The sequence below is a fragment of the Pomacea canaliculata genome, linkage group LG3, assembly GCF_003073045.1.
Source record: "Pomacea canaliculata isolate SZHN2017 linkage group LG3, ASM307304v1, whole genome shotgun sequence".
NCBI lineage: Eukaryota > Metazoa > Mollusca > Gastropoda > Architaenioglossa > Ampullariidae > Pomacea > Pomacea canaliculata.
The window spans coordinates 39346057-39372264 of NC_037592.1; the positions used below are offsets into that span (position 1 = coordinate 39346057).

Below are 26208 nucleotides of genomic sequence, written 5' to 3' on the forward strand. Positions count from 1 at the left end.
TTTTTCTTCTCACTTATCCGCCATCATAATGAGACTACACATTAGGTCCGTGTGAACAAAACAGTAGAGTACTCAGACATTAGGACATGTAGCACTGCAGCCAACAGAACCTTAGCAGGTATACAACTGTTTAGATATAGTTTGACATATTTGCATTCAAGAAATCATGACCCAAGCGAAAGTGTCTGAAAGTCAGGGTTCAGTGTGCAATGGGTAGAGAGGGATTCAGGCTGTTATCAGGCAGACTACAAAACGGAGAATAATTTCTTTCTTATCAGACTCGGGATCACGGACAAGAGTGAAATATTAAACGGTATAAATTTTGTCATCCGTCCTGCCCTGCATGGTACGCATGTTCTTTTAGGGGTGCTTCTATGTTTGACAAATACTGCCTCAGAATTATTTTTTCCTAGAGAGCCAAACATTTAACCAGAGCACCAAAAGATACAATCTGTCAGTTCTAAAGAAACTCCGTTCTTTTGGTTGTTGGTTTGTTTGCTTAGTTATTTATTTATTGGTTCGTTTGTTTGTTGGTTCGTTTATTGTTGGTTTGTTTGTTCATTTGTTTCTTCGTTCGTTCGTTCGTTCGTTCGTTCGTTCGTTCGTTCGTTCGTTCGATCGACTAGTACTGTTAAACGGGCGACCACATGGATCGACACGGCATCTGACAACACCCGCCACACGACTGTTTTGGGCGACAGTGAGACCAGTCAGCAGGTCCTGTACAGGATGACCAGTCCAGTCCAGACGTTCGTGTCAGTTCTCCTCTGACCAGCCTCCAAGGTAACTTAAAAGACGATATTGGACAAAGAGTTATTCTGGGTCACATGGTCTTATGCCTCTTCACTGGAGAAACATATCCTGCATAATACTGGGGGCATTACATACCTAGTATTTAAGCGGTAACTTCACAGTGTTTATGCAATTGTACAAACATTTTCTAATATAAATATATTTTAGAGTAAAAAAATATAAAGTATAGAAGATGTCACGTGGAAACTTATGCAGCAAATGAAGCCCCAAATTGATGTTCATCAAACATGAGACCAAAGTTGCTAAAAACAACTAAATATAACTTCATATATTATAACAGTCAATCCAACTGTTTGCGGCTGGACACGAAGTTCCTTCAAACCCCTGATGAACAAACAGCAATATAAAGACAAATAGAACGATAAAATAGCCTTAAAGGGATGGAATAAGTGCGCTTCACATACTCATTAAAATAGAAATAAACCTCTTAAATTATTTATCACGAAAAAAGTTTGCAGTCGAACAAAAAAAAAGTAATAAATATCAAAAGCACAAACGCACATCCTCTTGCTCGCCGATCAGACCCGTTAAGACCGGATGATGTGGAAAGGAAAACATGTAAACTCACCCACGGTTTGAACTGATTTCGTCGATCACTCGCTTGTCCGTTAACAGCACCGGCCTAACGGTGTCCCACCGTCTGACGTGTCCACTACCACCTGCTGTGGCAACCAACCGGACAAAACTGTCTTTGTGGGTCCTAGGCGACTGCATGAGAGAGCTATGTAAGGAACCCTTGACCACTATTAGTTGTGATCTCTGGACAAAGTCTTTACATGCCAGCTGTCACTGGTCACCCACTAGTGGAGCTGACATTCTTTTATACATTCATGTTTCAAACTATCATTTCTTCAGGCCCAAATAATTAACTACAGCTCCTCAATCGTAAATGTCAGTTTGTGAACAAGTATTTTCCCATCTTTATTTACAAAATCCCTAGTGAAGCCACTTCTTAAGAACAAGCTTGGCGTCAACATGTGGAACAAATATCGTCCAGTTTCCAACTTGTCTTTTCTGACACAGCCCTGGGCTTGCAAGAGCACCAGCTCCTCCCCCATGCTCACACAAGATATAGACTTTTTCACAGTACTGAGCTAAGTAAAGTGACCACCGACATATTATCAGACCTTTACAGTAGGGATGTTTCTGCCTTAACTCTATTGGACCTTTCTGCTGCATTTGAAACTATGGACCACTCTCTGCTCCTTCATAGACTACACACCCTCTTCATGCTGGCACAAAGGTGACTGTACCCAACATAGCACACCCTCATTGCACAGCCGTAAATAATGGCTATTTACAGTTCAAGTCGCTTCGTTTTGCTTAAAGAGAAGCTATACTAATGCTTGCTCGATGTTCCTTCCCCACTACCACAGATATGTCCTTAATCTTTGTGAATTTGGCTGACAGATTTACAACAGCCCCAGTCGTTCCCAGCATGCAGGTGTAAAGCATTACTCCAGGTTGATATTCACCGGTAAAGTGAAGGCTCTTGATGAATCTTTTGGGTAAGTTTCAGTTTTATAGGTCGGTACATTTTGCACACATTTAAAACAGATATTCAAAAATGTCAACAGTTTTTCCCTCTAATATAGTGTAGTTTCATGAACGTGAAACGTTTTAGAAAAGGCATTAAATTTCCTCCAAACAATATGAAGGTCTAATGATTTAGAACAGAAATGCCGCAACAATTTCGTATGAAAAGCTCACACCACAAAGCTTCTGCAAACTGTTTTGTCTTCAATATTTTTCCACTATCCCGTTGCAGTAAATGCACCAAATATGATAAACTAATCTTTATTCATTCAGCCCTAAGATGGTAAGCATGTATATTTTATATACTGTATATTATATAGACATCATACCTATACCTATTTTATGTATCTGGAAGTGGAATGCCGACTCATCTAGTTCATACATCTATGTAAATATTTTATTATGATTTTTATGTTTTTATATTCACCCTCTTCATTCATAGCCCATGGTCTACACTAAATAAAGTCAGTCATTATCCCTTCCAAGGAAAGAAATGACCACTACATACTAGAACTTTCCTATTCAAATAACAAACCAAAACAGCTTAAGAACTTTTTAAAATTGCAATTAAAAATTGTTAGAAATAGGTTTTGACTAATTTTCTAGAGAGCACAGGGTACTTATGTTGCAAACAACACATCTGCTAATTACCTGAATTTCTCTTAAGAATGTTTATTCAGTATATCAATGACACTTCAGTGTTTTTGACATGCTTTACTTCTGACAACCGCTATTATGTTCCACGTATACTGTTGGCACTACACAATCTAACACACACACATATATATACATAGATACATCGTACTATCTTTGTAACAAACAAGTTTGCTGACTTTTGTTATCGGATAAAGGTTTGATAAAATTATTCTTGGTCTACATGCATACACAAATGTCATGCTCATAGCCAATAATAAACAATCATTAAGTTTTTGTTGTAAAAATTAAATTTGATAGGAAAAGAATAATTTTAAACATTTATTACAAACCATACTTATATCTGATGTCACCAAATTACTTTGATTTGTAGTTTATTGTTTTATAAATAAGAAAATGTGCTGACATCCTGGTACACACAACTTACACAAATCTTTCTTTTCTTTGCAGTAAATGGCGATGCACATCTTCAAGCAGTTTAGATGGACCAGCATTGTGTTCATGGCAATTCTTGGATTAGTGTCTGTCCTTTATTTCTTTTTACCTTTCCACAACCTGGCAGACGCTTCTACTTTGGAAAAAAACAATGTGGACATTTGCTTTGCATGGAGAAGTCAGTATTACAAAGTTACATGCATACAAGTAATAATATTAACAGTTTAATGCATTGAGGAAATGTGAGGACACAAAATTATTACCTCATGATAATGGCTCTTGAAAAATATTAGTTATTACAATAGTGAGAATACAAATAAAAGAGAAAACACTTGTACATAGAGTAAGATCCATAGACACAAACAGAAAGACATACAAAAGACTCCACAGACTTGCTGACAGACAGGCAGACAGACAGGCAGACAGACAGAGAGACAGCAGGCAGGCAGGCAGCTGATAATAAACAGTCCACACTTAGATAAATCTGCATTAGTTGTCATCATCAAACATGCATTCCTGTGCTGACAGGGGCAGACAAACGAGCCTTGTGGACTGTACCATGGTGGGGACGTGCCTGTGATATGGAAAGGTAATAAATGTTGACAAACATTGGTAAGATAAAGTAGGCACAGATAACTCCCTAGTGCTTAGCGACGGCTCTCAGGAAATTTAAAAATATTGAAATATGAATATAAAAAAATGTTATCTAGTGATTTGAGGACAGAGCAAACATTTGCATTTTTAAATATTACAGGGCACAATGTAGGATGAATAGTTGCCACAAGAAGTTTAGTTGTCACAAGGAGTTATGAATAAAGCGAGTTAAGGAACCACTGAACAAGTACTTACCTTTCTCTCATTACACATGAAATTTGTGTTTTTTTGATGACATTTCATTATTATAATATCTAAGCTTGTCTTACAAAATTACATTAGATGAAAATGTTGTTTCAGTGACTGGGTAAGAAGAAGGTACAACTGCAAAAACAAAAAACAAATGGGAAACTGGCCTGTTTGCTTTGATGATAACCTTGTACCCAAGAACAACTGTTTAGTGTACTCATTTGGGTGAGTCTCTGAAACGTGTTGTTTTGCCTTCCATTTTCGTGAAAATCAAGGGAAAGTCTTATTATCGAAAAGAAAAAGCAACTATGTTTACTTCATAGTCTTTCTTTTTTCCCTACAATTTCGTTTTTATAATTTTATAGCTTTTAAAGCCATTTTATTTAATTTATATTGTTCTGGGGAATGTTAGCTCATAATTCGGTGAGATGCAAATACTTTAAATAATCCGTTGAACTTTTATTTTTCTGTGATGAAACCATTAATTTTACCAGGTGTTAAAAAAGAAGACCCACCAATATTCATGTTTTCAGACTTAGAGATTATCATTCTACTATTATTACTACAAATAAAACATTTTAAATGCATAGTCTGTATTCAAGATTTTAAAACTGTCGGTTTCTTTTGCGGGTGAAAGTGTACTTTTGATTGTTGAAAAAATTATAGGCTACTAAATAAACATAAACTTATCCAGAGAAATATAACAAACTAACTGAAAACACAAATGAGCTTAGAAATTCTGCTTCTATAGAAGTTTTTGATTGGCGCAACCACCCAGCCACCCTAAAACATAAATTCGTGCTTCGAAAAAACTTTAACAGAGAGAGATTTGAAAGATGAACAGGCATATATACATAGTTACAACATTAAAGAAGAAAAATGCAAAGTTGTCTGAGAAAATAATAAAGATGAGAACAAACATACTGTGTCTGTAAAACATTTTCAGTATCAACTATGACTTTCGCTTTGATGACGCGATGGCGGCCATAGGATGCATCGTCTACTCCTTTGATCCCAGGTAAAATCAAGTCTTCAAAAATACTTTTCTTATATATTATTAATTATTATATATTATTATTTCTTAAACATTAATATTTATATTGTATTATGAAGATACCACCAAGCAGTAAAACGTTGTAGGAGAGCATTGTCAGAGTTTGTCATGTTGCAGCATGCTGGACACTGCTGACCACAAGCGTGGGGACCGTGTTTTCTTCAAGAGAATTGGCATCAGCGATAAGGACGACGACCGTTTTGTACCCAGAGTCGATGACTATGTTAAAAAACGTCCGGCGGTCAAAGGTTGGCCGATGAGACGTCTGCAGACAATCCTTGACCTCTTGGGTCACAGAAAGGTTAGAACAACTATCACTTGTACTGACCTCCATGGGTCAAGTTAGTTATTGTGTCGCTTAAGTTAAGAACAAGTAAAGCAAAGTTTCTGACTAAAAGATGTCTACGACAATTGATAAGTGTTCCAGTAATATTTTCAATCTAATCACAGTGTGGATTATCCAATTGAACTCTTTGCTTTTCTCAAGCAACTTAGCATTGAGTTGTATACAAACTCTGTCGTAATCACCTCCACTCCAAACTATGAGGAAGCACCGTGTTATTGGTTGTTGTTGTTGTTTAGGAGCAGCTGACCGTGCTTAAGCTAGACATTGAGGGCTATGAATGGGACGTCACTCGTGATCTTCTTGACTCGGGGATCTTGTCGTCCGTCCCGCAGTTTCTGGTGGAGTGGCACCTGTTTAGGGACTTTCCGCCTCGAGAACGAGTCCCTGATGCCGTTGATACGTACTTCCGTCTGCGTGACATGGGCTTCCAGCTATTCGTCACCGGCGGCCTCTACCAAGGATTTCGTTCAGGGACCTCCTTTAGAATTCAGGCAGAAGTTGCCTACCTTAACACGAAAAAAAACTGATGTCTCCCTCTCTTTTCTGTATGTACTTTATCTCCAGAAACTTCAATTTGCATTTTACTTTCTTTATTTGAATTAAGCCTTATGATCAGCAGTTTTATTCCTCTCGCCTGCATTTACACAGATGTAGCTGACAGGACTTGAACGTTGAAGTCAATGAAAGGGAAGGAAGTCGTTATCTTTCCTTTTGCCCCTCCCCCTCATAAGAGTCTTACAGAGTAACATCTGTTTACTGACTTTCCACTTGGCGTCTGTGTGGAAAAATGTCTGTCTTCTAACTCATTGCTTAGAATGTTTTTGGCTAAAGTCCTCTTTTTGTACTGCTATTACAAATGAGTTCGCAATTTGCTGAATGCTCAAACATTGAGACATGTAAATATAAAATCGCGCCTCCGACTAAAGGTAGATAACCTCCACATGTAAATCTTCTCCTGATTGCTTACTTCCCCTTTCTGCTGTGTGTCACGTTACGTCGCATGGGATTTATTACTGGAATCTGTAATATCTTTTATTATTTGATTTATCTGAGGAAGGCGTCGATAAGTGTTGAACATTGAATACTATTTGCATTAGTATTGATTTAAAATTGAAAAATATAATCTTAAAAAAAACAATAAATAAAACACAATGTTGAAAACACTTTAAAAGCGATTTCTTTCACTTTATTTTTTCGTTTGTTTCCCTCCTGTCCGCCTATTGATTTATCGTTTTTTTTATTATTTTTTGGCGGATACAGAGTAGCTTACATTATGTAAACATGTATAGGAATAGGAAAGGAAACAACCCAAGGACAGTTTTAATGGGTTTATTTAAAGAGGTGTTAACAAAATTTCTACGGAATATGTGTATCTCATGTTATCATTATTATCGTGATTGCCATCATCGTACATCGGACAACTTTAGTTCTAGAAAGTTTTTTTTTCCTCATTCGAGTGGTACACAGAGGTCTGTCTCATTCACACAGTGTCAAACAGGGTGATGTCTATGCCATCTTTAAACACGTATAACACTGAATAAGATATCTAACAGACCGTAATTTAAAACCAAGAGCGTCCACTTAAATCAAGCATTTACACATTTAAAAAAAATGATGCTTAATAAGAAATATTTTTATAACAATAAAAAATGCAGAGCCTACTAGACAATATCCTAATAATAGAAGGAAGACAGCTAGAACAGACACATTAGGACATTTTTCAATACTCTATTTACAAACAACGTATGTAACGTGAAGACCAAAAATAATCATCTTTAAATCGTGAAGATAAATACATCTGCATAATACTATGACATATATATCACCAGTTTCATAGCTTATTGGTTAAAACTGTGCCTTGGAAATCTTCTAATTTAACACACCACAATAATACAATGTAAAAAAAATAGGAATATGTATTTTAAAGAAAAGCGATTTTTGTGTATTGTCAGACGTGTTTGATATGTCTTGCAAGTAAAATATAAAATATTTTCACTTTCATGTTAATAGTCTTTTGCTGTCCTTGCTTTTTGGTGCTTAGCGTCCTTTGTTTCAACTCCCGCATCCACCGCCACCACAGCCACCACCACCACCACAGCCACCACCACCACCACAGCCACCACCACCACCACCACCACCACATGCACTGCCACCTCCACCGGTATCACCACCACCTCCTCCACATCCACCTCCTCCACCACCAGCACCACTATCTCCTCCTCCTCCCCAATCACCTCCACAACCTCCACCACCTCCACCTCCCCCACAGCCACCACCTCCACCACCACCACAGCCACCACCACAGCCACCGCCACCCCCTCCACACCCACCGCCACCTCCACCACCACCACCACTTTCCCAGCCTCCACCCACGATGCCAGTACCTCCTAACCCACCTCCACATCCTCCCCCACCCCCATCCCCTCCACCGCAGCCTCCACACCCTCCTCCTTGTCCCGCATCAGCCGTTTCGTACGTCCCCCCAACATCGCCACTGTCCCCACCGTGATGGTCCCCCCCATTCCCCGGGTGGTCGTGGCCGGGTCCGTCGTCCCATGCACCCGGCAGTCCGTCGCACACGTTGCATTGAACGTCGGACGAGCACTCAACGCCGGACATGGCGTAACACCTGTCGTAGCCGCACGTGGTCTGCAATCAAAATTTGATGTGTTCCGACAAGTTCTGACCATAACTGGACCATAACTAGATGACATATTCTACACATACTGAAGTCACGTGTTCTGATATATTGTGGCCACGTGATCTGGCATATGGTTGTCACATTCTGACTCGGCACAATCATCTCGACAGAATCATTCTCTTTAAAAGAATCAATGAGAAAAGATGTCAGAATGAGACAGACAGACAGACAGACAGACAGACGGACGGACGGACGGACGGACGGACGGACGGACGGACGGACGGACGGACAGACAGACAGACGGACAGACAGACAGAGACAGAATGCTGACCTGAATGTAATAGTTGGATGGTGTGTCCAGCAGCAGACCTGCCGCCAGAATACATGTCATGTCATCGGAGGGGATGTGATGTGGTCGACGCTTTCCCTTGGGAGGGAGGATTGGTTGGATAGGGCTTGCCGGGTGTCCAGCCATTGTATCGGGGTACACACAACACATGCAGCAGGGACACCGAGAATAACAGAGCAACATTCTCCGCCACCTGCCCCTGCAATAATGGAAGTGTCTACTTTGATACAAGGCATTGGAATCAAGTTAAAATGTAAATGAAAAGATGGGGAACATTGATCTTTACAAGTTATTGATTTAACGAAGAGAGTTTACAACAACTCACTCATTGTTTGCATTTTTCATTACTATTATTTAGTACTTTTGTGAGTTAAATCAATCAGAAATGAGAACCTCGTTTCTCTTACATTATCAACGGTCGTCCGTATTATGATGTCCCCGCTTTTCAGGTTAGCTCTGAGGTCACCCAGGGTCACAGCATAGCTTTTGAGGTTGTACTTCATCCCAAACATCTCCCAGCGTCCACCACCCGGCCCAAACCTCCACAGCCTCATTATCAGTGTTCCTGGACTTCCGCTTGGACCTAGGTCACCAGACGACAAAGGTTAATTTTTCTGTATGCGCTTATTTTATGACAACAATCACAGATATACCTACTTCCACAATTAGAGGGAAAGCGGAAATCCCAATGAAAAAAGCAAAGAAAAATATGAATGAAAATGTTACTCATTAGTTCTATTTTTAGTAATATTTTTGTGCTAGCTATTAAATAAAAATTGTACATTCTGTAATAATTCTAGGTTACACTGTCTTCAACCCATCTAAGGTCTGACCTTTGCCCCCAGGTTGTCCGATTCGGAAGCCTTTCCATCGCCCAACCAGCACTCCCCAGTCCCCGGCGTTGTTTTTGATGAGCACCGCTCGCTCACCTGTCTTTGGGTTCAGGTAAGGACAGCTTACAGGGCTCTTCACCTGCAGAAAGGTGTTTCACCAAAATAATTAGCATGCTATCTGGCCGAGATTAAATCCGGGTACTGTTAGCAGGGTCCTACATCATCACATTACTTAGACGTATTTAATAAGTCTGTATATTATTGCAAAACAAGATTGAATTGGATATTTATTCAGAGCGACATAATTCTCCGTGAATTAGGAAAGATTTATTATTTCAGATTTAATGAATGTATTATAGTGACTTTATCAGACTTTATCAATGTATGACTGAAGACAAAGATTAAATCGGTGGCTTAGTGCTGACTAAAGACATATCAGCATATTACTGTAGACTGAAATTAATGCAGGGTATTATTTGAGGATGAAGTTATTTCAGAGTTTGATGGCGACACTAAACCCAAGCGCTGGTATCTGTTTCATGTTACTTGATGCTTAAAGGCTTAGTAGGAAGCAAATGTTACAATTTCTGGGTAAAACACTGAGCCAGAAAATATTTTCCAGACTCTCGAGTAAATGCACTTCTTCCATTATGGAAATACAGGCCTATAAAAAAGTCAAAATCATGACATCACAGATGAGGATAATTAACTTAAATAATTAACAAAGATAATAGCTCTTCCATTTTCTGAGGTCTTCCAAGGGTTGTCCATGGGACATATTTTTCTATCCCATCCCATCCCATGGCAATTTATGCTTGTCCCATCCCATCCCATCCAATGGGACGTTTCCCATGGGATTCCTATGGTAATAACATTCCTATGGACAACACTGCTGGTATGGCCAAAACAATTTTTGCACTTGCTTTTAGCAGTGGAAACCTATGTTCATTTTTCCAATAATTTACTTACGCAACTTCAAATTTCAGCGTAAATTTATTTTACAATATCAAGTATCGACTACCATGGGAAATACAAATGTGTCCTGTCCCATCCCATCCCATGGGACGTTTCCCATGGGATTCCCATGGGATTCCCATTCCTATGGACAACACTGGGTCTTCCTACTGTCAATGTAATCTGAAGCTGTTTTTTTGACCTCATGATGATTGATTGATTGATTGATTGATTGATGATGATGATGATGATGATGATGATGATGATGATGATGATGATGATGATGATGATGATGACGATGACTTCAATCTGTAGACCAGCTGCAATACCCTTCTTACCTGGTTTGGAAGTGGGAGTTGCTCAGTGCCGATAAGGTGGGCAACAGCCGCCATCTTGTCTCTGTGGAAGACTTGTACAACCGACTGCATCATGGGAAGACTGTGGATGACGCGGCAGGTCATCCGTAACAACCCCTCGCGGTTGACGAGGCTGGAAAACACAATGTCTCTCGCTCATTTGTCTTATTTTGTGTTCATTTGTCCGAGATACTTGTTTTATTATGTATTAATAAATGTGTTTATCTGTTTTTTTTTCTTCCAACAAGTCTAAGCTGAAATTTGTTGTGCTTGATGTATCGATTACATTTTATAATAATTTTATCTTTGTATTCATTCAAGAGGTTTGTATGTTGAGAGTGTTACCTAAACCTTTGCAGTTTGTGGGAAAAAGTTTCTCACCTGTGGGATGTTACATCGCACTCATTAACAACTCCAGCTGGGAGCTGGTTTCGAGGAACCGGGCCCCACATGGAATCCACTTCAACGGGCATCACAGCCTTGGTGAACTGGCCGACCTGCAGCATCAGCTTGGCTTCACATTCTGAAGCTGGAGTGATGGACAGCGACAATGTGGCCTTAGCTCTGCCCATATCCGCACACAATTCTTTCTTGACTGTGGTCTTGGACAGCAGGTCCAGGGAAGAGAAAGGGTTCATGTAAGCTTCCCCCACCAACTCTGTGCCCCCAATACACGAGCACCCTAACTTTTTCTCCACCTGGATCCGAAGGAAACTGAGCGATTCGGACTTGAGGGTGAACTGACAGGGAGGGTTACCTATCCACGAGGTTCCCCGGATGTGACTCTTTATTCGCTCCACATTGTCATACCTCGTGCCGACGTGCAGAGTAGTCCGCACCTTCTTGGAGGCGACATCTTTGATCTCCAACTTTTCCAAGTAACAGATGATTTTGGCTTCACTGAGAGCTAGGGTGTCCTCTGGTGTCGCCTGGTACAACTTACCTTCAGGCGCCTCCCCGCGGTACATCGCTCCGCAAAGGGCGTACGACTCTCCAAACTCTTTTTGCCAGGCTTCCCGGGTCATGGCCTCGGACACAGCTTGCTTGGACCCTCGGCTCCTGTCGCTGACGGAGTCGTCGTGATCTAGTGTCCTTCCCAGAATCCTCTCTGTGTCCTCCTTGTACCGGACCGGGTGCAGCTGATGTGTGTGCCAGAGGAGATCAATGTCGTAGGTGGGGACCACGAACATCTCCGGATTCTGCTGCTTGAGGTAGAGGAACTTCCGGTACCGGTTTTCGGCGGCTTCCAGGAACTTTCGGTCCGTGAAATGTGGGAGACTGACATGGTACAGAAAGCTTTTCTGTCTGGACCCTGCCGACACCACGTCGTAGGAGAGGTTAGACTGGAAATCCTTTGGGACTGTCATCATAGGCAAAGGGTCAAAGGGTACTCCGAAATATATTTGTTCCCATAGCAACTGAGCCACTCCCTGGTGTACTCGTAGTTCGGCCGTGCTGTACAGTTTATGGTCAACGAGGGTGCCAACGAGCTTCATGCAGTCTTGTTGGTAACGGAGCGGACATAGCATGTGGCAGTGCCAGATCCACTCCACGTCCAGCGGCGCCGACAGCTCGGTGTCCGGGTACCTGGCCGCCAGAGGGAGCCAGTATTTCTCGTAACGGTAAAGAGCATGACGTAAGTCCGCTTGCATGACGTCATTGTCAGCCAGGGTCTTCAGGAAAGCCACGTGCTTTTTACTTCCTTCTATGAGGTCCACATTGAAAGAAAACTTCTGGAACAGCTCCATCTGAAAAAAAATAATTAGTAATCTTAATAACTCAAAACTTCACACATACAATGATGGAGAATTCTCGTTTACTTAAACAGCCACAGTTTTCGGAGTACTTGACAACGACAACGACAACGACAACGACACTGCGTATGCTGCGACAGACAGTAATGGTATTTAATTATGTATGGGACTCGTGCATCAGATGCAGATAACGAACTGTAAAGGGGTTCATCCCTCTCCCCACCTTTCTTATCTAATGATCTGTTTTCGCAAGATCAGATTTGGATGAGAGTGGTGATCATTCCATCTCGCTTCCTTACCTTCCCCAACCCTGTGTGGAGTCAGGTAGCTATTCCCCACAGCTGAATTAAATGGGAAAAAAAGCCTTCACTACAAGGGTATCGAACCTGAGCTGCGATACTAACTACTGGTCTACTGGTCTATCGATTACCCTGTTTGATATTGAAAACAGCTCATAGACGGTTGTAAACAACGGATGTTTGCTACACACAAGCATCAGTACAGACCAGAAACAACTACTAAAGCCTGTTGATGTCTATGTCGTGTATGTGTTTTAAAGGCAGTAAGACAGTGAGACAGATACAAAGAGAGATGTTTCCAGTGTAGTCAGGTCAAGTAAACAGAGAAATGTTTGTTGTGTTCCGCTCCGCTGTCGGCTGTCTCTCAACTAGGATATATATTTATAACAGCTGTGTATTATACAGGGCAGAGGTCACCTCACAGTGGGAGTTCACACACACACACTGACAAAAGCACTGACACATGCCCAGGATATAGAAACAGGTGGATAGAGTGATACATGGGGTAAGCAAACGACGGTAACTAAGGTAACTTAGCTTCGGAATCTTGTACACAAATCTTGGTTTCCAGGTAAAGTCGCAGCTCACACACTGTCCTCACACAGCGACTTACCTGTCGATCTGTTACCTGTCGTTATCAGCCGACGACGACCTCGAACTTGCCCCGTTTGCTTTGCTTCGAGTAGCAGATGACTTGGCGATCGTACAATGTAGGTCTCACCAAGCGCAGGTAGCTTTCATTTCTGTTTACTCCTCTTTTCGCCAGTCGCTTGCAGCAGTTGGAGGGTCTGAGGGACGAGTTTTATACTCGTAACACATGAGTGACGTTTCGCAATGTCTCTGCGGCTGCGCAGTCCATTCAAACGGGTGTGGGTCACCCGTGGTCTCGAGACCGGGTATCGACAGCACGTTACACAACGTCACGTGCAGGTAGGCTGGTGCCCGCTGGGGCAGCATGAAACTGGGGCACACAGGGAGGAAAAAGGTCATCGGGCATGCGTAGCTGTGTACGTATTGGGCTTTATATCAGGAATATGACAACTCAGCTTGCCTCTCCCTCTGGCACGAGCACAATGTGGAGCAAACATCATCACAGAGTCACCTCGTAAGTAAACATCAGCTAATGAGGTCATGGAATTCCCGCTAGCGATAATGATTGGTGAGCTTAATATATAATAGCGGAAAATAAGAAATTAAAATAGCGGGATTGATTAGCCTACAGCCACTTATGGGAAAAAACACCCCACAGACTGTCATGGGACCGTAGACAAAAGTAGTGATGTTGAGAAAGATGACAAATCCGACAAGAGTGAAGTGCGTGGGTAGTGATGCAAACGCCATCTACTGGTCAGGTGTGATGGAATCTTTTGGATGTTAAGAACTTTTTAAAATTGCAATTAAAAATTGTTAGAAATAGGTTTTGACTAATTTTCTAGAGAGCACAGGGTACTTATGTTGCAAACAACACATCTGCTAATTAACTGATTTTCTCTTAAGAATGTTTATTCAGTATATCAATGAGAGTTCAGTGTTTTTGACATGCTCACGCATTTTATTTCTGACAACATCTATTATGTTCCACGTATACTGTTGGCACTGCACAATCTAACATATACATATCACTATCTCTGTTACCAGGAACATTAAAAATACTATAAAACGAACAATAAATAAGTGTTAACTTCAGCGATTTGGCGACCAACAAACATTCATTTTTAAATACTACAGTGCAGCATGTCGGATGAATAGTTGTCACAAGGAGTTATGAATAAAGCGAGTTAAGGAATGACTTATCAAGTACTTACCTGTCTCTCATTACACATGAAATTTGTATTTCTTGATGACCTTTCATTATTATGATAGCTAAACTAGTCTTACAAAATTACATTAGATGAAAATGTTGTTTCAGTGACTGGGGAAGAAGAAGGTACACCTGCAAAAACAAAAAACCAATGGGAAACTGGGATGTTTGCTTTGATGATAACCTTGTTCCTCGGAACAACTGTTTAGTATACTCATTTGGGTGGGTCTCTGAAACGTGTTGTTTTGAATTCCATTTTCCTGAAAATCATCGGAAAGTCTCATTATCCAAAAGAAGAAGCAACTATGTTTGCTTCAATTTGCATTTTGCTTTCTTTATTTGAATTAAGCCTTATGATCAGCAGTTTTATTCCCCTCACCTGCATTTACACAGATGTAGCTGACAGGACTTGAACGTTGAAGTCAATGAAAGGGAAGGAAGTCTTTATCTTTACTTTTGCCCCTCCCCCTCCTAAGAGTCTTACAGAGTAACATCTGTTTACTGACTTTCCACTTGGTGTCTGTGTGGAAAAAAGTCTGTCTTCTAACTCATTGCTTAGAATGTTTTTGGCTAAAGTCCTCCTTTTTGTTCTGCTATTACAAATGAGTTCGCAATTTGCTGAATGCTCAAACATTGAGACATGTAAATAAAAAATCGCGCCTCCGACTAAAGGTAGATAACCTCCACAAGTAAATCTTCTCCTGATTGCTTACTTCCCCTTTCTGCTGTGTTTCATGTTACGTCGCATGAGACTTGATTACTGGAATCTGTAATACCTTTATTATTTGATTTATCTGAGGTAGGCGTCGATAAGTGTTCAACATTGAATGCTATTTATATTAAAATTGATTTAAAATTGAAAAAAAAAAATCTTAAAAACCAACAAATAAAACACAATGCTTAAAACACTTTGAAGGAGATTTGTTACACTTTATTTTTTCGTTTGTTTCCCTCCTGTCCGAATATTAATTTATCATTTTTTGGCGGATAGATAGTATTTGATATTATGTTAACATGTGGGGATATATAGGAATAGGAAAGAATCAACCCAAGGAAAGTTTTAATCAGTTTATTTACACAGGTGCTACAAAATTTCTAATGAATATGTGTATCTCATGTTATCATTATTATCGTCATTGTCATCATCGTACGTCGGAGTAGTCTAGTTCTAGAAAGTAGTTTTTACTCATTCGAGTAGTACACTAAGGTCTGTCTCGTTCACACAGTGTCATACAGGCTGATGTTTCTGTCATCTTTAAAACAGTATAACACTCAATAAGATATCTAACAGACCGTAATTTCAAATCAAGAGCGTCGACTTAAGTCAAACATTTACATATTTAAATCAGGGATGCTTAATAAAAAAATATTCTTATAACAATAAAAAAATGCAGAGTCTACTAGACAATATCTTAACAATAGAAGGAAGACAGCTAGAACAGAAACAATAAATTTTTTCAATACTCTATTTACAAACAACGTATGTAACGTGAAGACCAAAAATAATCATCTTTAAATCGAGAAGATAAATAAATTTGCATAATACTATGACATATATATCACCAGTTTCATAGCTTAATGGTTACAAATGTGCCTTGAAAATCTTCTAATTTAACACACCACAATAATACAATGTAAACAAATAGGAATATGTATTTTAAAGAAAAGCGATTTTTGTGTATTGTCAGATATTTTTCATATGTCTTGCAAGTACGTCAGCAAGTAAAATATAAAATATTTTCACTTTCATGTTAATAGTCTTTTGCTGTCCTTGCTTTTTGGTGCTTAGCGTCCTTCGCTTCAATCCCCGCAACAACCGCCCCCACAGCCACCACCACCACCACAGCCACCACCACCACCACCACAGCCACCACCCCTACAGCCACCACAGCCACCACCCCTACAGCCACCACCACCACCACCCCTACAGCCACCACCACCACCTCCACCGGTATCACCACCACCTCCACCTCCACCGCCACCAACATAGCCACCCCACCCCCTTCATATCCACCGCCACCTCCACCACCACCATTACCACTTCCCCAGCCTCCACCCACGATGCGAGTACCTCCCAACCCACCTCCACATCCTCCCCCACCCCCATCCCCTCCCCCGCAGCCTCCACACTCTCCTCCTTGTCTCGCATCAGCCGTTTCGTACGTCCCCCCAACATCGCCGCTGTCACCACCATGATGGTCCGCCCCATTCCCTGGGTCGCCGTGGCCGGGTCCGTCGTCCCATGCACCCGGCAGTCCGTCGCACACGTTGCATTGAACGTCGGACGAGCACTCAACACCGGACATGGCGTAACACCTGTCGTAGCCGCACGTGGTCTGCAAACACGAATTTGATGTGTTCCGACAAGTTCTGACCATAACTGGACCATAACTAGATGACATATTCTACACATACTGAGGTCACGTGTTCTGATATATTGTGGCCACGTGTTCTGGCATATGGTTGTCACATTCTGACTCGGCACAATCATCTCGACAGAATCATTCTCTTTAAAAGAATCAATAAGAAAAGAGGTGAAAATGAGACAGACAGACAGACAGACAGACAGACAGACAGACAGACAGACAGACAGACAGACAGACAGACAGACAGACAGAATGCTGACCTGAATGTAATAGTTGGATGGTGTGTCCAGCAGGAGACCTGCCGCCAGAATACATGTCATGTCATCGGAGGGGATTGATGTGGTTGCTTGCCCTTGGGAGGGAGGATTGGTTGGATAGGCTTGCCGGGTGCCCAGCCATTGTATCGGGGTACACACAACACATGCAGCAGGGACACCGAGAATAACAGAGCAACATTTTCCGCCACCTGCCCCTGCAGTAATGGAAGTGTCTACTTTAATACAAGACATTGGAATCAAGATAAAATGTATTGATGCTTTCAAGTTATTGACTTAAAGAAGAGAGTTTACAACAACTCGCTCATTTCTCCATTTTTTTATTACTATTATTTAGTACTTTTGTCGTGATTGTTTCAAAACACCTCCAAAACTAAAGAGGAAAATTCACCAGAAATAAAACCCTCGTTTCTCTTACATTATCAACGGTCGTCCGTATTGTGATGTCCCCGCTTTTCAGGTTAGCTGTGAGGTCACCCAGGGTCACTACATAGCTTTTGAGGTTGTACTTCATCCCAAACATTTCCCAGCGTCCTCCACCCGGCCGAAACCTCCACAGCCTCATTATCAGTGTTCCTGGACTTCCGCTTGGACCTAGGTCACCAGACGACAAAGGCTAATTTTTCTGTACGCGCTTTTTTTTATGAAAACAATCACAGATGTATCTACTTCCACAATTAGAGGGAAAGCGGAAATCTAAATAAAAAAGCAAAGAAAAATTATGAATGAAAATGTTACACATTAGTTTTATTTTTAGTAATATTTTTGTGGTAGCTATTAAATCAAAATTGTATATTCTGTAATAATTCTAGGTTACACTGTCTTCAACCCATCTAAGGTCTGACCTTTGCCCCCAGGTTGTCCGATTCGGAAGCCTTTCCATCGCCCGACCAGCACTCCCCAGTCCCCGGTGTTGTTTTTGATGAGCACCGCTCGCTCACCTGTCTTTGGGTTCAGGTAAGGACAACTTTCAGGGCTCGTCACCTGCAGAACAGGTGTTTCACCAAAATAATCATCACTTCTCTGGGGGAGATCCTTGAGGCATTATGGTGACTTTATCAGACTTTTCCGTCTTCCTACTATAAATGTAATCTGAACCTGTTTTGTTGACCTGGCCCCGTATGCATGAAAATCGACTGAGGATATTTCCAAGTAGCTGCTAGTCCCGGAAAGCTACTCGGGACCTACTCCCGATTACGGTCTCTCCGAGTTCCGCATGCACGAAGCGCTACTCGCCCTCAACTAGCTCTCCGGGCCTGGCTGCGGGAAAACCCGATGGCCGTCAGTGGAGGTGAAGGAGGCTAACTACTTCCTATCGTCACCTCGTTCTTTCCTTACATCGAACTGTCGTCTTTGAGGTCCCACCTACTTAATTAGCAAGTCATTGTCTCAATGTTAGGTATTTGACCCTGTTGTAGTGAGTCAGGTGACTCGACGTGTGAGGCAGCGATCTCTCACCTTGGTGTGTTTGCGTGGTTACTAGCGAAGACAAAGAAAGTACGGAAATAAACAAAGGGGCTGGCGAAAGGATTTGTCAGAGAGCAAACGGGTATGCGATGTCAACCACCAAAGGGAGTTGTATCTTGTGACTATATTACATGTGCAAAAGTTTAAAATGTTTAAGAAATAAACATGTGGGCAAGGCTAACTTCAGCGTTCCGACATTGCTTGTAGAGATCTCCCTCAAGCATCCTGTTTTATTTGGTAATCACAGTCACAGTCACAGCCTAAAAAAATTCATGAGGAGTCAACATGCAAAAGGTGAATACCTGCATGTGGGTTGGCATTAGAAGTGCCCAGAGTGCAAAGACAAATGAAGAGCCTTGAGTCTTGAAATGTAAATATTGACAATATATATAGCCTGTGTTCAGTCTAAGGTTGTGTTTAATTCGTTACATTATTACACTGATAACCCAGATGATGTATAATTTAACAGTTGAAAGCAAGTGACTGTTTAGTATGCACACATCGATGGAGGAGTTCATTGCATTTACAAAGTGTCTACACACATACTAAACACACAGAGTGGCATTTAGAGAGGGCAGCATTGTAGTTTATGTTGAAAACTGCTTTATACATTCGCTAAACATGGTGATTCCAACACACAAAATATAATGTCATTGACCAGTGACAAGCATTAGTAATACCAGAGGTTAACTTTAAGTCTGCTCAGTTACAAAGCAAGTGCTCAGTTACAAAACAAAGTGGTACATCGTAAAAGAATGAATGGCTTGATACAAAAAATTCCTAGTTTCCTACATCTATTCTAGGACCATACCCTTTACACTCACACACCTTTCACTTAGTATTCATCAGTTGAAATGATTTTGTGTATATATATATTTATTGCTTCTGCACTTTTGGAATAGCATTAGGTTTGCCTGAATTTAATACAAGTTCTCCTGCAATGACATGTTCAAATGCCAATTTCCTGACAATTTACTAATACCAACAAAAACCCAAATTCTTCTGCTTGACACCAATGATCTTATAACTAACATGGGCAATTTTGTTCAAGCTGTTCCTATCATGGGCAGACAAGCACAGCATTTGTCATGCTTAACCAGTGCTTGTATTTGTGGGGATTTCATTTTGTAACTACTTTAAGAATTCTTGAAGAAATATTTCGTGTAATGTAGCACTACTTGGTTCATTCCTTACATCGATCTTCACCAATGCACTTAGTTCATGTTTTTCAGAGTGTCATCAGTTTGTGAAGCTTATGCTTCAAGAATCTTAATTTTTTTCACCCTTTCAAGGGTATTGAGATATTCAAAATATACATACATTCACACGCATTACTAAATATCTTATATGCAATCTCCCTCACATACACACACTCATTCACTGGTCAGTTTGTAACAGTTAATACATTAAAAGCTAATTTTTTGCCTCACTCACTTGTTCTTTCCTTCTTCTAGCCCTTTAATGCAAATCGCATCACTGCATGTGTAATCAAATAAATCAAAGTATATAAACACATGTAAACAAACAAAACGTTTTGGAGGGGATGTTTCTGGCCCTCTGTCATTCTTACCTAGCACAGATATATACACATACATTCTTACTTATATCTGCATACATATATAAAATCCCCCCTTACACACCTACTCATAGATGCTTATTGATGCTTACACAAGCCACATGCACACACACATATATATAAACTCCCCCCCCCCCCGACACACATACCTACTCATATCAGTATATATAAAATCTCCCCTCACACACGCACACACATCTGCTTATGCACACATGTGTAACCCCCACCCATCCACACACAGCCAAATATCTGCTTATATACAAATATGTAACCCCCCCATGCACATACACTCATCTCTGCCTTTATATATATATACATGTAACCTACCTTACACACATACTCATATCTGCTCCTGACATATACACACACCTACTTACTCATATGTGCATATATATATATTTAAAAATAATCCTCCTACACACAGTCTCATATCTGCTTATGTATATATACACAAACATACACATGCACACGTCTGCTTATATATATATATCCCCCCATCTGCATATACATAAAATATCCCCTGACACACTCCCCCTACTCACTCATATTTGCATATATAAATATAATTCCTCTCCACTCATGCACACTTGTATCTGCTTATGAATACAAATTTAACCCCCCACCACCACCACCACACACAGCCTCATATCTGCTTATATGTATATACCACCAACACACACCTACTCACTCATATGTATATAATCCAACTACACACACACACAAACAGCCTCATATTTGCTTATTTATAACCTCCCCCACCCCCGGTACACACAGTCTTATATCCGCTTTTATATATATATGTAATCCCCCCCCGACATATATCTGCATATATAAAATACCCCCTGACACACACACCCTTACTCACTCATATTTGCATGTATATATAAAATCCCCCCTCCCTCATGCACACTTGTATCTTCTTATATACACATGTACTCCCACCACCACCCAACACACTCATATCCATATATATTTAATACCCCCCAACACACACATCTCTGCTTATAGATGTAAATCTCCCCACATACATATATTTGCTTATAGATATACTACCCACATCCACACACGCATATACTCATATTTACTTATGTATATATATATAAACCTCCCACCTCCACACACATATACATATTCTCTTATTTCTTCTAGTTTACCGTCCTAGGTAAACAAACTTAGCTCATCTAATAAGGGTCTGTTTATTTGTTGATGTCAGTAAAGAATGGAACTTTAAGACATTGAGATTGTGAGTAAATTAAAGTGATAAATTATTTCTACATTGGTCAGCAAATTTTTGTAGCGTTGAATAGATAATGAAATTACAAAGTATGTAGAGCCTTTCATTTCTAGGGTTTCATTTTGTCTACATGTTTCTTGTTTACATGTTTTGTACTGTAGGTTGTTTTGCAATACTTCATGTGTGGTGCATTCAACAAACATTTACAAGCGCCTTACAAATTCAAGTATTAATATTATGGATAAGTTTACTTTATTTTCCATTGGAGTCCGAAATCAAGTTGCTGTCGATAAATCCAACTACTTTTGAAAATTCACAAGCCCGATGTGTCTGCATATCTTTGTCTTTTCAGCACAACCTTGATCCGGTAATGAAATTCCGTTAGGGGCTCGCCGATGCAAACCATCGGTGACTCTCGCCACAGTACTAATAACAGTCGATTTGTCTACATCAGTGAATTCTCCACATACTTCTTGATAGTTTAATATGGCAAAATATCGTCAGTCATGAGCACTTGTAGTGACGATGTTAGTGTACCTTGCCGACTGGTGACAGCGATCTCGCATGCCACTTCAGCGGTCAGCGCTAGAATGTTCTCTCGTCTAAAATGAAGTTTGCAATACAGTTTTTAATTCATCCAACACTTCAAACGGGTGCGATCTGTCACCAAACACCCGATTTCGTCTCGACAATCGACGTTGTTGCCAGTAAACACAGTGAAGGCCGCCATTTTTCCGCCCGGATAGCGAGTTACACAGCCCCGGGGCCACCGATAACTTTATACGCGAGAAGCCAGACCGGAGAGCTTCTCCGGGCTCTCGTGCATACGAAATTTTCGCTCCTATCCACCCGGATGAGCGCTATTACCGATTAGACCCCTTCTCCGGGCTACATGCATACGGGGCCTGATGATGATGATGATGATGATGACTTCAATCTGTAGACCAGCTGCAATACCCTTCTTACCTGGTTTGGAAGTGGGAGTTGCTCAGTGCCTATAAGGTGGGCAACAGCCGCCATCTTGTCTCTGTGGAAGACTTGTACAACCGACTGCATCATGGGAAGACTGTGGATGACGCGGCAAGTCATCTGTAAAAACCCGTCGAGGTTGACGAGCCTGGAGAACACAATGTCTCTCACTCATTTGTCTTATTTTGTGCTCATTTGTCCGAGATACTTGTTTTATTATGTATTAATAAATGTGTTTATCTGTTTTTTTTTCTTCCAACAAGTCTAAGCTGAAATTTGTTGTGCTTGAGGTATCGATTACATTTCATAATAATTTTATCTTTGTATTCATTCAAGAGGTTTGTATGTTGAGAGTGTTACCTAAACCTTTGCAGTTTCTTGTGGGAAAAAAGTTTCTCACCTGTGTGATGTTACATCGCACTCATTAACAACTCCAGCTGGGAGCTGGTTTCGAGGAACCGGGCCCCACATGGAATCCACTTCAACGGGCATCACAGCCTTGGTGAAATGGCCGACATGCAGCATCAGCTTGGCTTCACATTCTGAAACTGGAGTGATGGACAGCGACACTGTGGCCGTAGCTCGGCCCATATCCGCACACAATTCTTTCTTGACTGTGGTCTTGGACAGCAGGTCCAGGGAAGAGAAAGGGTTCATGTAAGCTTCCCCCACCAACTCTATGTCCCCAATACACGAGCACCCTGACTTTTTCTCCACCTGGATCCCAATGAAATTGCGCGATTTGGACTTGACGATGAAGTGACAGTAAGGGTTACCAATCCACGAGGTTCCCCGGATGGGGCTCTTTATTCGCTTCATATTGTAACATTTCGTGCCGACGTGCACAGTAGTCCGCATCTTCTTGGAGGCGAAACCTTTTATCTCCAACTTTTCCAAGTCACAGAAGATTTTCACTTCGCTGAGAGCTAGGGTGTCCTCTGGTGTCGCCTGGTACAACTTACCTTCAGGCGCCTCCCCGCGGTACATCGCTCCGCAAAGGGCGTACGACTCTCCAAACTCTTTTTGCCAGGCTTCCCGGGTCATGGCCTCGGACACAGCTTGCTTGGACCCTCGGCTCCTGTCGCTGACGGAGTCGTCGTGATCTAGTGTCCGGCCCAGAATCCTCTCTGTGTCCTCCTTGTACCGGAGCGGGTGCAGCTGATGTGTGTGCCACAGGAGATCAATGTCGTAGGTGGGGACCACGAACAACTCCGGATTCTGCTGCTTGAGGTAGAGGAACTTCCGGTACCGGTTTTCAGCTGCTTCCAGGAACTTTAGGTCCGTGAAATGTGGGAGACTGACATGGTACAGAAAGCTTTTCTGTCTGGACGCTGCCGACACCACGTCGTAGGAGAGCTTAGACTGGAAATCCTTTGGGACTGTCATCATAGGCAAAGGGTCAAAGGGTACTCCGGGATACATTTGTTCCCATAGAAACTGAGCCACTCCCTGGTGTACTCGTAGTTCGGCCGTGCTGTACAGTTTATGGTCAACGAGGGTGCCAACGAGCTTCATGCAGTCTTGTTGGTAACGGAGTGGACACAGCATGTGGCAGTGCCAGATCCACTCCACGTCCAGCGGCGCCGACAACTCGTTGTTCGGGTAACTGGCCGCCAGAGGGAGCCAGTATTTCTCGTAACGGTAAAGAGCATGACGTAAGTCCGCTTGCATGACGTCATTGTCAGCCAGGATCTTCAGGAAAGCCACGTGCTTTTTACTTCCTTCTATGAGGTCCACATTGAAAGAAAACTTCTGGAACAGCTCCATCTGAAAAAAAATAATTAGTAATCTTAATAACTCAAAACTTCACACATACAATGATGGAGGATTCCCGTTTACTTAAGCAGCCACAGTTTACGGAGTACTTAACAACGACAACGACAACGACACTGCGTATGCTGCTACTGACAGTAATGGTAGTTAATTATGTATGGGACTCGTGCATCAGATACAGTTAAGGAGGTCATCCCTCTCCCCACCTTTCTCAGCTTATGATCAGTTTTCGCAAGATCAGCTTTAGATGAGAGTGGTGATCATTCCATCTCGCTTCCTTACCTTCCTCAACCCTCTGTGGAGTCAGGTAACTATTCCCCACAGCTGAATCAAATGGTGGGGGGGGGGAACCTTTACCACAAGGGTATCGAACCTGAGCTGGGATACTAGCTACTGGTCTACTGGTCTATCAACTACCCTAACTGTTTGATATTGAGAACAGCTCATAGACGGTTGTAAACAACGGATGTTTGCTACACACAAGCATCAGTACAGACCAGAAATAACTTCTAAAAGCTGTTGATGTCTATGTCATGTATGTGTTTTTAAAGCTGTGAGGCAGGGAGACGGATACAAAGAGAGATGTTTCCAGTGTCAGTAAGGTCAAGTAAACAGAGAACTGTTTGTTGTGTTCCGCTCCGCTGACGGCTGAACTAGGATATACATATAATAGCTTTGCATTATACAGGGCAGAGGTCACCTCACAGTGGAATAGTTCACACACACACGCATATAGAGACAGGTGGATAGAGTGATACATGGGGTAAGCAAGCAACGGTAACTAAGGTAACTAAGATTCGGAATCTTGTACACAAATCTTGGTTTCCAGGTAAAGTCGAAGCTCACACACTGTACTCACACAGCGACTTACCTGTCGATCAGCGTCCCTCCTACGTTATCAGCCGACGACGACCTCGAACTTGCACAGTTTGTTTTGCTTTGAGTAGCAGATGACTTGGCGATCGGTACAATGCAGGTCTCACCAAGCGCAGGTAGCTTTCATTTCTGTTTACTCCTCTGTTCACCAGTCGCTTGCAGCAGCTGGATGGTCTGAGGGACGAGTTTTATACTCGTAACACATGAGTGACGTTTTGCAATGTCTCTGCGGCTGCGCAGTCCATTCAAACTGTCGTAGGGTCACCCGTGTTTTCGTCAGACCAGATATCAACTCAGCCTGCCTCTCCCTCTGGCACGAGCACAATGTGGAGTAAACATCATCACAGAGTCGCCTCGTAAGTAAACATAGCTAATGAGGTCATCGGATTCCCGCTAGCGATAATGATAGGTGAGCTTAATATATAATAGTGGAAAATTAAAGATTAAAATAGCGGGATTGATTAGCCTACAGCCACTTATGGAAAAAAAAAAAACCCCACAGACTGTCATGGGACCGTAGACAAAAGTAGTGATGTTGAGAAAGATGACAAATCCGACAAGAGTGAAGTGCGTGGGTAGTGATGCAAATGCCATCTACTGGTCAGGTGTGATGGAATCTTTTGCATGTTAAGTTGAACATTGTGACAGTTTATTGCTACTGTGACAACAATGTCTGCAGAGAGGTGAGCATGCAATGCTGTTGACAAAACTGTTGACAAAGTTTTCTGTTGTTAGGCGTGTGTGAAATAATTCACAATACGAGAACATTAAAATTTTTATTTTCTTATTCCATATCTCTCAACTTAAATTGAGGTGGGATCATGGGATGGTAGACTTATGATTTGTTTATCTATCTAGCTATTTTGGTGCGAACACGTGCACACACACACACAGTTCTATACACACTGACAGATATACAGACGCAGACATGGACACAACAGGATATTGTTCACTCACCCGCTCTTCTGTTTGCAGCATGAGAGAGAGAGACCTTTACAGTAAAG

General features: G+C 41.6%; 3 protein-coding genes across 4 annotated transcripts; 1 reads left to right on the top strand and 2 right to left on the bottom strand.

Annotated features, from left to right (window-relative positions):
* Positions 1-1788: 1788 nt before the first annotated feature.
* LOC112559676 lies at positions 1789-6543 on the top strand. The gene is made up of 5 exons (XM_025231010.1): positions 1789-1899; positions 2224-2321; positions 5228-5299; positions 5453-5636; positions 5918-6543. Exons 1-5 carry the CDS (start codon positions 1789-1791, stop codon positions 6206-6208), a joined length of 756 nt encoding a protein of 251 aa, XP_025086795.1. The 3' UTR covers positions 6209-6543.
* A 1563-nt stretch (positions 6544-8106) lies between these two features.
* On the bottom strand, positions 8107-13979 carry LOC112559133 (glycine-rich domain-containing protein 2-like). 2 transcript variants are annotated; one of them, XM_025230117.1, is made up of 7 exons: positions 13496-13979; positions 11196-12562; positions 10797-10947; positions 9505-9643; positions 9079-9254; positions 8654-8870; positions 8107-8330 (listed from the first exon to the last, which is right to left on the bottom strand). In XM_025230117.1, the coding sequence occupies exons 2-6, from the start codon at positions 12560-12562 to the stop codon at positions 8715-8717; spliced, it is 1989 nt and encodes a 662-aa protein (XP_025085902.1). In that variant the 5' UTR covers positions 13496-13979; the 3' UTR covers positions 8107-8330; positions 8654-8714. The 2 variants fall into 2 exon arrangements, with proteins under 2 accessions (XP_025085902.1, XP_025085901.1); XM_025230116.1 differs by having other exon boundaries at positions 13481-13978.
* Positions 13980-16784: 2805 nt separating this feature from the next.
* Positions 16785-25507, bottom strand: LOC112559134. Its single transcript, XM_025230118.1, has 7 exons — positions 25200-25507; positions 22956-24322; positions 22553-22703; positions 18155-18293; positions 17728-17903; positions 17295-17506; positions 16785-17004 (listed from the first exon to the last, which is right to left on the bottom strand). The coding sequence occupies exons 2-6, from the start codon at positions 24320-24322 to the stop codon at positions 17351-17353; spliced, it is 1989 nt and encodes a 662-aa protein (XP_025085903.1). The 5' UTR covers positions 25200-25507; the 3' UTR covers positions 16785-17004; positions 17295-17350.
* Positions 25508-26208: the final 701 nt, after the last annotated feature.

Coding starts and splice junctions, on each gene's coding strand:
- LOC112559676 (XM_025231010.1), top strand. CDS start 1,789: ATGTGGAACAAATATCGTCCAGTTTCCAACTTGTCTTTTCTGACACAG. Junction 1,900..2,223: donor AAGATATAGACTTTTTCACA/GTACTGAGCTAA, acceptor TTTGGCTGACAG/ATTTACAACAGCCCCAGTCG. Junction 5,637..5,917: donor ACCTCTTGGGTCACAGAAAG/GTTAGAACAACT, acceptor GTTGTTGTTTAG/GAGCAGCTGACCGTGCTTAA.
- LOC112559133 (XM_025230117.1), bottom strand. CDS start 12,562: ATGGAGCTGTTCCAGAAGTTTTCTTTCAATGTGGACCTCATAGAAGGA. Junction 10,948..11,195: donor TGCGATGTAACATCCCACAG/GTGAGAAACTTT, acceptor TGTGTTTTCCAG/CCTCGTCAACCGCGAGGGGT. Junction 8,871..9,078: donor TACGGACGACCGTTGATAAT/GTAAGAGAAACG, acceptor CCATTATTGCAG/GGGCAGGTGGCGGAGAATGT.
- LOC112559134 (XM_025230118.1), bottom strand. CDS start 24,322: ATGGAGCTGTTCCAGAAGTTTTCTTTCAATGTGGACCTCATAGAAGGA. Junction 22,704..22,955: donor TGCGATGTAACATCACACAG/GTGAGAAACTTT, acceptor TGTGTTCTCCAG/GCTCGTCAACCTCGACGGGT. Junction 17,507..17,727: donor TACGGACGACCGTTGATAAT/GTAAGAGAAACG, acceptor CCATTACTGCAG/GGGCAGGTGGCGGAAAATGT.